Source organism: Ceratotherium simum, chromosome 25, assembly GCF_057802395.1.
Source record: "Ceratotherium simum simum isolate JZ-2026a chromosome 25, ASM5780239v1, whole genome shotgun sequence".
NCBI lineage: Eukaryota > Metazoa > Chordata > Mammalia > Perissodactyla > Rhinocerotidae > Ceratotherium > Ceratotherium simum.
Genome location: NC_141924.1, coordinates 4,368,970 through 4,383,446, shown reverse-complemented (window position 1 = coordinate 4,383,446; position 14,477 = coordinate 4,368,970). Strand labels below are relative to the sequence as shown.

Sequence of the window (14,477 nt, the reverse complement as noted above, 5' to 3'; positions counted from 1 at the left end):
TATTAAATATCCAAGGTTTTGGCTTTTCTCTGACTTTTCACTAATTTGCCATGGAGCAAGACATAGAATGAGAATGAGCAGGCACCCATCATTCAAGTAGGAAAAGCGGAAGGCACACACCTACTGACTTTGTACCTTAGTGTTATTTACGCAAATGTCAAAAAAATGGTTCTCACCTTGCAGAAAGATGAACCATATTGGTAAAGTCGTTATTCTGGGTGTGCTTATAGAAGGGCTGATGTTGAGTTCCCAGATAGTTCTGTGGGCCGAGCGGGCGCTGGGCACTCAGAGTGATGCTGGACTGCTTTCCCTCATCAGAAACTTCTGGTATTTACCATTTCCCGTAACTTTATAAGTAGAGTGGGAATCGTTTCACTCTGGAGTTCCCTTGCTTCAGAATTCTGTTGTGGACCCTGTTCTGCTCTTCCAACGCTGCTTTTCCTCAGACTTTGAAGAAGTGGAAATGCATTCAGAGTTTGTTGCTCTGGCAAAATCCAGTACCTTTGACTTAATCTAAGAACTGAAGGAGAAAGGTTTAAAATGAACATACTTCTTTATCAACTTCTTCTGTCAACAAAACCAAAACTCACTTCCAGGATATGAACTTCACCAGAAGTAATTCTCTCTCTCCTTGGTCACTCTTGGTCTAGAGCAGATTTGGACGTCCCTTGAGTTGGCCCCAAAAGTTAAAGATAAAAAACTTCCCAGAAGAAGAGATGAGGTTTACAGCGGCCGAGCCTGTGTGTCCCCCAGATGCCATGAACACTAGTTTACAGCTGGCCTCCTCATCTTCCCACCTCCCACCGCTCTCTCCACCCCGGGGACCTGCTCTTCTCTTCAGATTCCGGATTTCGTGGCTGTCCCCTCACCTGCCCAGTTACCTAAGCCATGGCATAGGTTTATCCTGGACTCTGTCCCAGATCCGGGTCCAGTTGGCCACCAGCTGTCCATGTTAGCACTTCGTCTTCTTCCAGTCCTCCCTGCCTCCCCATCGTCACTTCTTATGGGGACTGTTACAACAGCCTCATGAGGAGTCTTGCTGCTTCTCATCTTGTCTCCCTTAAATCCAGATTTCACCCTGCTGCCAGAACAATCCTCTTGCAGATCTTACCACGTCCCACTCCTGCTCAGCGCCCTTCCCTGACTCCTTGCCGCTTGTCAGGTAAAGGGCACCACGATGGGCGCTGCTGGCCTCTCCGACCTCTGCAGGCTCATCTCTTGCCACTTCCTCCTTGTGCTACATCAGAAATGGTCACAGATTCTCTGAGGCTCCCCCCAGCAAAGGTAGGGTTTATTTTCCTACCCGCTGGATCTGAACCTGCCTTGGGACTCACTGTGACCCACAGAATGTGGCAGGAGCTTTTTGTGACGTTGTATGATTTACGAGTGAGGCCTTGCTGTTTCTGCACTCACTCTCGGGAATGTGGCCGCATCTGAGGAAGCCCGGGCTGGCCTCTGTGAGGACGAAAGACCTCGTGGTGAAAAAGACCCTCCACAGCCAGCACTGACCTCCACCAGCCACCCGGCCGTGGCTGAGCCGCAAATGAGCACAGCTGTACGAGTCACCCCAGAAGGCCCTCCTGGCTGAGCCCAGCCCAAATTGCTGACCCACAGAATTGTGAGCAAATAAAGCAGGTGGAGTTTTAAGCCACTGAATTTTGGGGTTGTTTGTTATGCAGTGATGCGTACCTGACACAACTCTCAAAGTGGATTGGCCAGCCATTCTCAACTACTTAATCAACGACCTTTTGGTCGTTGGGCTGTTCCCTTTTCCTAGAAATGCCCCTACCCTCTTATCTGTTGTTTTTTTCTGCCGCATTTCTTTCTAATCACCTTTTGGGATTCCACTTGGGTGTCCCCTCCTTTAGGGAGCCTCCTTGGCCCTCTAGGACAGCCCAGGTTAGCACCTGTCACGCAGCCTCTGCAGTCATTTGTTTGTGTCTCTTACCTACTAGCTGGGCAGTAGCTTACCTTGTGTCTCTTACCTCTCAGCTGGGCAGAGAGTTCTTTGCCTCTCTGAACCTCTGCATTTTCTCTGTAAATACAACCAGTACTCCCTACCCTGCCCGGGTCTTGGGAAGATTAGAGAAAACAATACACATAACTGTGATTGAGGGCTGGCCCATGGGGATGCTTGGTCAATGTTGCTTGTCTCCTTTTCCCGCCCTCCCTGCCCTATCCTGTCTCCCACACCCACTGCCCTGCAGCTGCGGTTCCCTCCGAGGCCGAGATTGCTTCTGTGTGTGTGTGTTCTCCAGAGTTAGGCATGGTCACCAGCTCAAATGTGTACTCATCAGGTGCGAGTTCATGAAACACGGTCTCCATGCCAAAGGTGACTGTCAGTTTAACTCTGAAGATGAAGGCTCAGCCTGATAAAATTTGCCTGTTGAGTGTCTGATACATTTCTCCCAAAACCCGTTAGGCCTTCCTTGTTCTGGAATGTCTTCATTCAGTTTTGGGCAAGGCCCTTAGTCCTCCGTTGCTTCTCCGTTGTCTGGCTGGTGAATACTTCCATGTCCTCTCCATGGCTGCTGGTTCCATCTGTACTGGGTCAAAGCTTTTGCCTGGTAAATAGGAATTTCATTTCCATTGGCTTTTGATTCTGTGACAAGCTTCTCAGCTCACTCAAATTTCACTGCAGCTGACACAAAAAGTGTCCAAAGTTGCAGCTTCCCTTTACTTTGATATCCCCGCCAACAAAGGTAAGATTCTATTTAAAAACAATAACTCCACTTCCAGGAAAGTGGGAAGGAGTGTTGGGTTTGAAGTGAAGTAATAAATACTATCACATAGTGTGAACTTTGTGTAAAATTGGAGAGAGTTCTCTTGGAAATGGTTGGGAACATTCTTTTGCCCTTTTAAAGATGAAGGTACAGAGGCTCACAGCTACTCTTTTGTGCCACATCAGACTTATTACCCGTTTTCACGCGCCAAATTCTTTTTTTTTTTTTTTTGTGAGGAAGATCAGCCCTGAGCTAACATCGATGCTAATCCTCCTCTTTTTGCTGAGGAAGACCGGCTCTGAGCTAACATGCATTGCCAATCCTCCTTCTTTTTTCCCCCCAAAGCCCCAGTAGATAGTTGTATGTCATAGTTGCACATCCTTCTAGTTGCTGTATGTGGGACGCGGCCTCAGCATGGCCAGAGAAGCAGTGTGTCGGTGCACGCCCAGGATCCGAACCCGGGCTGCCAGTAGCAGAGCGCGCGCACTTAACCGCTAAGCCACGGGGCGGGCCTGCCAAATTCTTTTGATTACAAAATTTCAATGCCTTAGGCATTGCTGGGAAAGATCTAGATAACTCTGGTTAAACCTATGTGCTGTGCAGACTATTCTTAATATGTTTGATTTAGTTCATTAAAACACAGTCACTAGCTTCTTTACCATTGCTGTTCCCTGGTACTTGTTTCTTCTGTTTTAAATGTTTCTGTAGGCACGTTCTGTACTTACTTTGTCAGCGTGTTAATCATTGTGCAGGTGGTAATGATTAATCTGTTTCGGTGAATTCCTGGTGCCAGGTGAAGGTACAGAAGGGTTTTTAGCAATCTTTTGTTTATTTTGAAATGTTATTTTAAATCCTAGCCCAACAAATAAAGCTAAAAGGCTTCTAAATATTAAATATAATATCTAGAAAGTGTACAGAAAAGTGTGAAGCGTCTGACAAGGTAGTGAATTAGAATTGGTGGAAAACAAAAATTCATTGAGCTCTCTTATCTGCCACATAAATGGTACTCCTTGAGAAAAGTTCCATCTTTTACCTTTAAACCACTCAATGAAGTCTTCTCAGGCTTAATTTAGCAAAGGAGAATGTAAATAGATTTGTACAAAGTAGTGTTATTAAGCATATTAAGTGATAATCTGAGAAGGTTTACAATACAATGAAGTAGGGTGAGTTACAGAAAGATGAGTAGAGCAGAGTCACAGTCTAATGTTTGTAACTATTCATCCAGACCCTTTCGTGTCCAATATAAGTTCTGAGTGTGAAAATTCAAGCCCAATTTCATTTGTTCTTTTTCTTGGGTATCTGATTCCATAGCGTATAAAAACGTTTTGATAGCTAACTATTATTTAATGTTTAATTACAGAAAATACTTAGGAGGGATCTTCTAGGTCCAAGAAACCCTGTTAATAAGGTGGGGTGCAAAGATGGGTAAGATACAGTAACACCCTCAGAGCCCACAACGCAGTGATTCCCCCTCAGTCTTTATTCCAATCTGATGACGAAGCTTCTTTACTCCTTCTTCAAAGCACCTAATTTATTTTATCACAGAACATTTCTCAAGTTCTCTGTTGCTCCTAAAGTAGAGTCAGACTGATGGTCTGTGCATGCCTTTACCCAGCATCTGTATTGAGTGCCTCCTGTGTGCCCGGCTGTGGGCACGGTCCTCTCCTTCGGGATACGGTGTTGATGAGCAGTGCATCTGCTCCCCGCATCCCTGTCTGAAGCATCCCTTTCCTGCCCGTGGGCTTCACTGTTCACTGTTATGCTTGGATGTGTTTTGTTGTCTTGCATGCTTTGTTCTTAAGTCCCTACGATGATTGTGATTCACTCTGCAAATTTCTCATCACTTTCCCAACATAGAACCACTCTGACTTCTGCTCTAGGTGTCCTTATGTTTTGTTGTCTTTGGACATCCCGTGTGTGCCATTTTGCCATCTGGGTGACGGCAGCCTGTAGATGCTAACGCAGAGCCAGGGTGAGTTCTCACAGACCTTCACCGAGTTACTGGTGGAGTAAGTAATGCATGAGTACACTTTCTCTGCCAGCCTTAGCTGAGCGTTAGAAATGGAAAATGGCATAGTAGAGATTGTGCCAGAAGTATGGATACAAAGATTAGCAAAACACGCTCCCTACCCTCAAGAAACACACGTAGTGGGAGACAGACATGAAAAGTTCCAACACCACGTATCATTAGGGCTCTGTCAGAACTGGGCCCAGGGTGCTGTGGGAGACCAGAGGAGAGTGTGCCAAGCCCCCCTTGGCTTCACAAAGTAAGAGCTCCTTATGCCATTAATAACTCATTTTAGCTAACCTCCCAAAATGGAAAATACCTTAGTGTGAAAGGTTATCAATTAATGTTAAAATTCTTCCAGTGTTTTCACCTGCCCTGTGTTTAGGTAACATAAAGCAGTAATAGAATTCCCTTTCTTCCTTTCTTTTCTTTTTGATTTCTTTTTTTTTTTTTTTTGAGGAAGATTAGCCCTGAGCTAACATCTGTTGCCAATCCTTCTCTTTTTGCTGAGGAAGATTGGCCCTGGGCTAACATCCATGCCTGTCTTCCTCTACTTTATATGTGGGACGCTGCCACAGCGTGGCTTGGTAAGCGGTGCATTGGTCCACACCTGGGGGCTGAACCTGTGAACCCCGGGCCACCAAAGCGGAGTGCGCAAACTTAACCACTATGCCACCAGCCGGCCTTGATTTCTGTTTTTTTCAATGTTTTGTAGTTTTCGTATACTCTGCTTCATGGTTCTCAAAGGAATATTTTGACTGACAAATGGTCAATTACTATGACCTAAAGATAGAATTTCGGCATTTTCCATTTGAGTCTCTGATATACAGGATGCAGTGCTAACATTTCAATTGGATGGGAAAGAAACAAATGCGTTTAGAGTCCCAGTGGACCTCAGGTGAAGGAGGAATGCCAGAATTACACAGAGCATCACGTCTTCGCAAGGACCAGGTCCGAGCTTTGCCTTTTCTCAACTCTCCATTCCTCTCCTTCATCTCGCAGCTTGTGTGAAACTCTCTGTGCCAGGAAACTGAGGACCTATTTCAGTTCCGTTTGCGTTTGCTCATCATTTCTTCAGTCGTTTTGTCTTGCCTCCTCAGCCAGGTTGGGAGCTGCTGAGAAAAGACATCGTTTGTTGTACCACTTTGTGGCTCCAGAGCACTTGTGGCCTAGGACACAGTGACTGGCCCCGGTTTGCTCTTCTCGGTGAAGCAGGCTGTGGCAGTGTTATGTGGATGTTCAAGGTGGGGACTTCCCGTGGTATTTCTGCTCCCTGAGCTGAAGCCACAGCAATGGGGGAGAGCCCGGGTGCCAGAGGATGCCGGGAGCCGAGGGCAGGTGGGTCGGGTGTGTGCCCATGCAATCTCAGCCCTCTGCCTGGGGACATGTTCAAAGGGAGCCGTTCCTTATCTGCTCTATCTGGAAGCCAGAAAGGGCCGGTGTGTCCAGTGATCTGTGGAAAAGCCAGTCTGCTGGTCAGTGTTCGGGTGTTGCCTCACCCTGCGGAGGGATTTTAGCTCTTCATGAATAGGAAGACCGATGTTTCTCTCAAGAAATCTCAGGTATTCTTTAAAAGCAACTGAAAAGTAAAATGATAAGATCTCAAAACATTCTAACCCCCTGAATGTAACGACAAGGAAACCAACATCGTTATGTCAAGGATCAGTTCCTCCTGTTCTGCGGCTCCTGGCTGGAAGATGGGATATCTGCAGGAAGAAAAGGCTGCTGTCTGCGTGCATTTTCCATTGCAGTGCTGAGAATGCGATGGGGCAGGGGAGGAAGTGGTCACAGTCCCAGTGGTAACATGGCCTCTGCCCAGTTACCTGATGTTTATTAGGCTGAACTTTATGGTTAACGCAGTAAGTGAGTGACTGCAGTTTTAAACCTTTTGTTCATAATTTTAAAATATTCAAATATTTTAAGCAATGCTTACCCCATTATCTTGCTTGCCATTTGAGGAAATCTTTCTTCAGATATAATGCAGAATAAAATATGATAGAAAAATGCACAGATTCACAGCCTGATTTACACTGATAGATTACAGAGAAAGAAAGTCTTCAAATCCTCTGAAAGATTAATGATTCTCTTTTATTTTTCCTTGTGTGTTATTGTCAACTACGGTAATTTATAGTCAGAATGCCAAGCATGAGATGTGCATCTCACAAAACTATGTGGATTGTACCCATTTTTCATTTCTAAAGGGAACCAAAACATCCCTTCATCTTTGCATTTGTTACTGTTTACTTTAAGCAAAGCTGAAGTGTGAACATGTTTTTACACAAGCACATTCCGTGGATTTGCTCTGGAATAGTGTTCTCACTCCACCAGAAGAGCCCAGCGTTCTGTGGTCGTGATGGGAGGGTAACTTGCGGTGAGCGCTGGCTGTTGGCGGCACACACCCTCTCTGGTCCTCTCTATGATGTGAGCCTTGGCTTCACTGTGACCATTTCAGATGGAAACAGTTCCAGAAGCTAAATGTCACCTCGTCGGCTTCATTGGGCGATGAGTGACTCTTCGGGCTCAGAGGGGTGGACCTGGAGCGGAGCATCAGGAAGGCAGAGATGGGAGGGCAGCTCAGGCAGGACCTGGGCGAAGGCGCAGAAAGGAAGCTGTGTGGGGAAGGGTGGACGAGGGGATAGCCCGGTGCTCCTGACTGCCATGGGCACAGGGGGACGGGGAGAGGGCGAGATCAGTGGGAGACACGTCCTGAGGGCCCTAACCTTGTGCTGAGGAGCCTGGGCTCTAGTCTGGAGGTCACAGGAAGTGGTTTCAGATGTGTGAGCAAGAACGGGAAGCCAACCAACATGGGAAGAACCGCTGTTTTGACTTGGTACCTGTGTCAGTTTGCTGGGGCCCCCATGACCAAGTCCCACAGACTGGGAGGCTTAAACAGCAGGAATTGATTTCCTCACAGTTCTGGAGGCTCAAGTCCGAGATCAGGGTGTCAGCAGTTCTGGTTTCTCCCACAGCCTCTCTCCTTGGCTTGCGGGTGGCCACCTTCTCACTGGGTCCTCACATGGTTGTCCCTCTGTGTGTGTGCATCCTTGGTGTCTCTTTCTCTGGGTCCAGATTTCCTCTTCTTGTAAGGACCCCAGTCAGATTGGATTAGGGCCCTCTCTAAAGACCTCATTTTAGCATCATCTCCTTATGACCTTATCTCCAAATACAGCCACCTTCTGAGGTACTGGGGGTTAGGTCTCCAGCATATGAATTTTGGGTGGACACAGTTCAGCCCGTAACAGACCCACATAGAGAGTGTTCTTTCGTTTGCTAGTTGAAACAGTCTGGCTTTGTCAGGGACTCGCCTATTTAGATTTTTAAAACTCTACAATGTGTTTGTTACTGTACAATCAGTTTTTAGGAATACCTACACGACTTACCCCATGGGTACAAGGGGAACATATAATGTTGCACCATGTGTGTGTGCTGACTGCTTGTCCCTCCTGCTCTCCCCACCCCTCAGCCTGAGTCACATGGTCTGTTCGTTCTTAGGAGGTACCTACTGGCATGCTTCCATCCTGGGGCTTGCACTTGCTGTTCGTTTTGCTGGAACATTCTCCCCCAAGACATCGGCACAGCTCACTGCCTCTATCCTTCAGGTCTCTACTGTCCCTTACTTGGCAAGGCCTTCCTTGGCCTCCTGGTATAAAGCAGTGTCCACTCCCCATCCACTCGTCCTGCATTATTGGATCACTGTCACACGTTCCATAGGTGTCTTTGTTTATTTGCTTACTGCGTCCCCACCAGAAGGGGTGTTCCGGGGAGCAGGAACATTGTGTCTACTGCTGTTTTGTCCGCCTCAGACACAGTGGCTTGAGCTCAGCCCACAGTGTGCCCACGGTGGGAGAAGGAATGATTCTCAGCCTGCTCGGCTCTGGCTCCTTAAACATTCTGTGTTTAGGGATTTTCATTTTCTTAGTGTGCTTATCAAGACTCAAGCCAAGAAAAGATGGTCAACAAGGCTGCTTTTTAGGTCATGGATTCAGATTATGAATTATGGATTCAGATATGTCTTCATCGATAAATGATGTTTGCATTCAAAGACAACCAGTGTTCTCTGCCCATTTCACTGATTGCTTCTCTCTCCTCCCAGTAGATTGGAGCTCAGTGGCGTGCCCAGCGCCATCTCATCACGATGGTGGACACAGAAAGCCCGATTTGTCCTCTCTCCCCACTCGAGGCTGATGATCTGGACAGCCCATTATCTGAAGGATTCCTACAAGAAATGGGAAACATCCAAGAAATTTCTCAATCCTTTGGTGAGGATAGTTCTGGAAGCTTCAGTTTAACAGAATACCACTATTTAGGAAGTGGTCCAGGATCGGATGGATCCGTTATTACAGGTAAGCATGCTGTTTCCTAGAAAGCTTTATTTAGAAGCTTTCTTTCCACAGAGAAATGTTCTTTCCACAGAGAAAATTGTTCTCTGTAGCAGGACAAGAAGTGATGTCTTTCTGCAGTGAAATCTTAGACACGATAAAGCATTCCATCCAGTGCCACTGGGCCTTGAAGGTTTTAAGGTGTATCTTGCTTCTCATAGTATGCCTTCTTTCAAAAGCTGTGCACAAATCAAATAATGCTTGACATTCGGTTAAAGTAGTCGGCTGCATTTAAAAAATGCTGTGAGTTTATATTTCTTAAAAGTAGAGACCCCTATTGTAATGAAAATGACTCTCTTTTCTCTGGAAATGTATATGAACCATCTTCCTCCTTCCTGCATTGCATTAAGAACTACATCAGGTTTCAGGCAAGGTGGATACAAAGAAATAAAGCGTGGGGTCTACTTAGGTGACCTGTGGTATCATAGAAAAAGAAGAAATCATGAAACAGTTCACCCTTCTAAGCACCAGTTAAGCCAACCCAGGATAACGTGGCATAAACTGCACTTCCCTCAATTTGACGGAAGCTCCGTCTGGGGTGGACTTGACTCCACGAGGCTTCTTGGCAGAAGAGGGTCTTGGGTCGGGACTGAAGAAGTTGAATTGGGATTAGCCGGGAGGAGGAGCTGTGGTTGGTAACGAGGTGTGCGTTTGGTTTTCCACTCTGAGTGTGGAATGGGGGACTCGGAATAGAGAGAAGCTTCTCCCTGGCAATGCTTGGTGGAAGGTCTCTGTTCCTTCCCTCCCACAGCGCCCCTTGTGTCGAGTTCATGGCCTGGAGCACGTTTCTGCCAACTGTCTTCTCACTTGCTCCCACTCCACAAAGATCATTTTAGTGACCGTGTGCTGACTAGTGATGGGTGAAGGGAGCTTTTACACTCTGCCGGAAGTGGTGTCCACGATAAATGCTGTGTGGAGAGAGCATTTGAAAGTGCATGTGCTCTGAAATCCTGCAAGCCCACGGGGAACAGATAGTATGCATTGCAGCCATATTCGCGATAGCAGAGATTGGGAAACAAGGAAATGGCTAAATTGTGGGAGGTTCCTACTTTAGGATACTTTATAGTAATTTAAAAGGATGAACTAGCTCTACCTGTGTTAATAGGAATCCATCTAAAAAGCAACATTGAATGAAAATAAACAAGCTTGAGGACATATGCAGTGTGATTCAGTTCTTGTGAAATCTCCAACAGCAGGCAGTGCAGGATGCCCTTGGGGCACGTGGACACGTACTGCAGAGCGTGCTCCAGCTTACCGTCTCGGGCAGCTCCCGAGAGAGAGGGAGGTGGGACTGGGGAGGGGTCCTATGGGGACTTGAACTCTCTCCAGCTTGTACATTTAACAAAGGACATGAAGCAGGGGATAAAACATTACCATTTGTAAATCTGGGTGGTGGGTATTATACTGTGTATTTTTCTATACATTGGAAATACTTTAAGAAAAATTAAAACAGTGGGAAAGAGCATTCCTGGCAGAAGAAGAAAGCAGCATGTGCCGAGGCTCACATAATCCTCATCAACACTCGGTGAGAAAGATCAGTGTCGTTGTTTTACAAAGATGGGAATAAACTCAGAGAAATTAGGTAACTTGGCCCGGTCACGCAGCTAGAATGAGAGACTGCCGAGACTCGACCCCATGCTTCCCAGCTGGCTCTAAAGCCATGCTCTTTAGCATGAACGTCCCCTTTGGAAGCCAGCAATGTTCTCAGCTCAGTAAATCAGGAATTGCGCCATTCACATGAGACTCTAAGGGGATGATGGGTTAGTGAGCTCGGGGGACCTTCGTGGCCGGGCAGCCTTTGTAGTGACTCCGACAAATCTTTAAAAGTAGTTCAAGTTTTGACTCCCTTTCTCATGACACGTTACAGAGGGGATGAGCTTTGGGGGAAAGGAGCAAGCATGCAGGGTGATGGCAGCTTCCAGAAACAGTGGGGGAAGGGAGCAAGGAAAAGCCTCCGAGGTGTGGGACTGCCTCGAGGAGCCCAGGCAGGTGATCTTGCACTAGTGACAGTAACAGTGACAGCCCAGGCTGCCGAGCGCTGAGTGAGCCACTGCACACACCTTGTCTCACTGAATCCCAAGAGCAACGTTTTGAGTTCATTGTTATGTTTAATGAATGAGGAAAGGAAGCAGGCCCCAAGACATTGGGATGTGCTGGAGATCAAAAGCCAGCTCTTAACCCCTCAGAATGGGTCCTTTACTCACCACATCATAGCCATACCGCGTGCTGGTCAGTTGTTTTCTTATATTGACCATTTGTAGTTCTATTGACTGTTTATCAGAAGATTGTTATTTTTTTCTTTATCTGGATTTTAGAAGACTTATCTATTTTTGTTCATTTGGTTTTTTTTTTTTTTGGCTTTTTTTTTTTTTTAAGAAAGGCAGTTTTTTTCCCCTTCTTTGGAAAAAATATAGTCTAATCTATAATGAAAGAATTCAGGGGTGCGCTTTTTTCTTTGGGTCATCCACACCCTAGAGGTTGTTCTGAAATAGAGAATTTGTGTGAATGGGGTGGGTGTGCAATTGTAAAACCTCTGGGGAGTTCTGTCCCAGTAGTGGACGGGAAGAGTGTGGAGACACCCTCCTACCTCCTCCAGGATGAGTCCATGGACCAGCTCCTCTGCCTGGGTTTTCTCTCTCCCAACTCCTCGCCCTCAGACAGGAGGAATCTGAAATTACATTCTTCTAACTTAATTCGAGGTTCCTTTTCTAAAACTAGCATCTTTTAGCCCATTGTCAAGAACTACAATCTACAATATATTTCTAACTCTTCTGAACGTTCTGACACAGATAAGACTTGGAAATTTCATGTAAACCAGGTGGTCTGTGAAGTTCATGGGAGGCCACATATGACCAACTCCACAGGCCACAGGCATGTCCCATCTAAATAAATTAAGGACAAGGGTTTAGGGGGAGAGTGAGTTCCAAACTGGTCTTTAACCAATTCCAGGGAGCTTTATGGCAAAAAGAAAAAAAGGGAACTTACAAAAAGTGACCACATTGAAGTATAGTGGACACACATCCTTGACTTTTGGCCACTGGCCTTTAAGGTGGTGGGTGTGTGATCATCCACTTTTACTTCCCTCCAGCTTCCCCTTGCTATTCTTTTTTTTTTTTTTTTTTTGGTGAGGAAGATCAGCCCTGAGCTAACATCTGTTTTCAATCCTTCTCTTTTTGCTGAGGAAGATTGGTCCTGGGCTAACAGTCATGCCCATGTTCCTCTATTTTATATGTGGGACACCGCCACAGCATGGCTTGATAAGCAGTGTGTTGGTCTGTGCCCAGGATCCGAACCTGTGAACCCCCAGCCGCTGAAGCAGAGCGCTCAAACTTAACCACTGCGGCACCAGGCCGGCCCCCATCTCACTGCTGCTGTTATTCATCCTTTGGTCGTTTGGAATCATCTCATAATTCTTAAAATCATGCTTTGTTTCCTTCGCAAGTTTTTCAATGTTATTGTTACTAGCTAATTTGAGACATAAGGTTATTTCTTATTTGTAAACTAGATTTTTCATCTTTGTATCTGAGCCTTTGGGTGATAGTTCTAAATTATGTAAATTGTTCATATGGAAAGGCCATATATAAAATGTGTTCACTTTGAACTTTCCTCTAGGAGATCAGATGGCTGAGGCTGCTTGCTCAGCCAATCTATCTTTTTCCCCCTAATTTTTCTTAGGAGCCTTATTGACAGACAATAAACTGCACATATTTAAAGTGTACAATTTGATGTACACACACACACATTTTTGTGTGTGAAACCATCACCACAATCAAAATAGTGACCAGACCCTAAAATTTACTTGTGCCCTTTTGTAATCTCTCTTCTGCCCCCCATGCCTCCTCCCTCCTCAAGTAACAACTGACCTGCTTTCTATCATTATGCATCCGTGTGTATTTCCTAGAATTTTATATAAATGGAATCATATAGTGTGTACTCTTTAGCCTGGCTTCTTTCACTCAGCAAAATTACTCTGAGATTCAGCCGCACTGTAGCACGTATGAGTAGTTCATGTTGTTTTATCCACTGTGTGGCTATGCCACTGTTTGTTTGTGCATATGCACCCATCCGTGTGGCTGGACAGTGGATTTGTTTCCAGGTTCTGGCTGGTACAAAGAGAGCTGCTGTGAGCATTCGTGTCCCAGTCGCTGTGTGGACACGTGCTCTCACTTCTCTGGGTAACGCCCAGGGGTGGAGTGGCTGGGACATGCAGTAGATGTTTGTGTAACTACTTAAGAAACTGCCAAAATCTTTTCCAAAGTGCTGTCCCGTTTTGTGTTCCCACCAGCAATGTGTGCGAGCCCAGTTCCTCCATGCCCTCATTACCATCAGATGACGGCTTTGGAGACTCAGCCGTTCTAGAAGTTGTGCCGTGTCTCGTGGGGGTGGTTTGTTTGCATTTCCCTGAGGCCTAATGATGTGCACCATCTTTTCATATGTTTTTTGGCCGTATACCTTCTTTGGTGGCATTTCTGTTCAGATCTTTTGCCCATGTTTAAATTGAGTTGTTTTTTTACTGTTGACTGTTGCAAGATATTTATAGATTCTGGGTACAAGTATTTTATCAGATATGTGATCTATAAATATTTTCTCCCAGTCTGTGTCTGGTCTTTTCTTTCACTGGTTTTGGTATCAGATTAATCCTGGCCTCATGGAATGAGTTAGGATGTATTTCCTCCTCTTCAGTTTTCTGGAAATACTTCTGTAGAATTGATACTCTTTCTTCCTTAAGTGCATGGTAGATTTCACAGATGAAGCTATGTTCTTTTTTTTTCAGTCTTATTTCTCTCTCTGTTTCATTTTGGGTAGTTTCTTTTGCCGTGTCTTCAGGTTTACTGGTCTTTTCTTCTGCAATGTCTAATCTGGTCCTAATCCCATCCAGTGTATTTTTCATATCAGATATTGTAGTTTCCATCACTAGAATCATGATTTGATTTTTTTTTCACTCCCAGTCTCTACCTAACATGTTTAGTCTTTCATCTAGCTTCCTGAACATTTAGAATACAGTCATAACAACTTTTTAAATGTCTTGTCTACAAATTCTATCATCTGTGTCATTTCCACGTCAGTTTCAGGTCATTGATTTTTCTCTATATCGTGAGTCATGTTTTTCTGCTTTTTTGCGTGTTTTGTAATTTTTTTTATTGGATACCATACATTGAGAGCTTTGTTGGTGATGGATATTTTTGTATTCCCGTAAATATTTTTGAGTTTTGTTCTGGGACGCATTTAAGTTACTTGAAAAATGATCCTCTCAGGTCTTGTTTTTAAGCTTTGTTAGATGGGACCATAGCAGTGTTGATTCTAGAGGTAATTTTGCCCCACTACTGAAGCAAAACCCTTTTGAGTACTTTACCCAATGCCCTATGA

General features: G+C 45.3%; 1 protein-coding gene across 2 annotated transcripts in view; it reads left to right on the top strand.

Moving 5' to 3' along the window:
* PPARA (peroxisome proliferator activated receptor alpha) overlaps positions 1-14,477 on the top strand; it is a 61,876-nt gene that overhangs the window by 31,391 nt on the left and 16,008 nt on the right. The window contains exon 3 of one of the 2 annotated variants that reach the window (XM_087448745.1): positions 8,828-9,074. In XM_087448745.1, coding sequence (XP_087304871.1) covers positions 8,867-9,074 — 208 coding nt within the window. In that variant the 5' untranslated portion in view covers positions 8,828-8,866. Of the gene's footprint in view, positions 1-8,824; positions 9,075-14,477 lie in introns of both variants that reach the window. The other variant, XM_087448744.1, reaches the window with a different exon arrangement.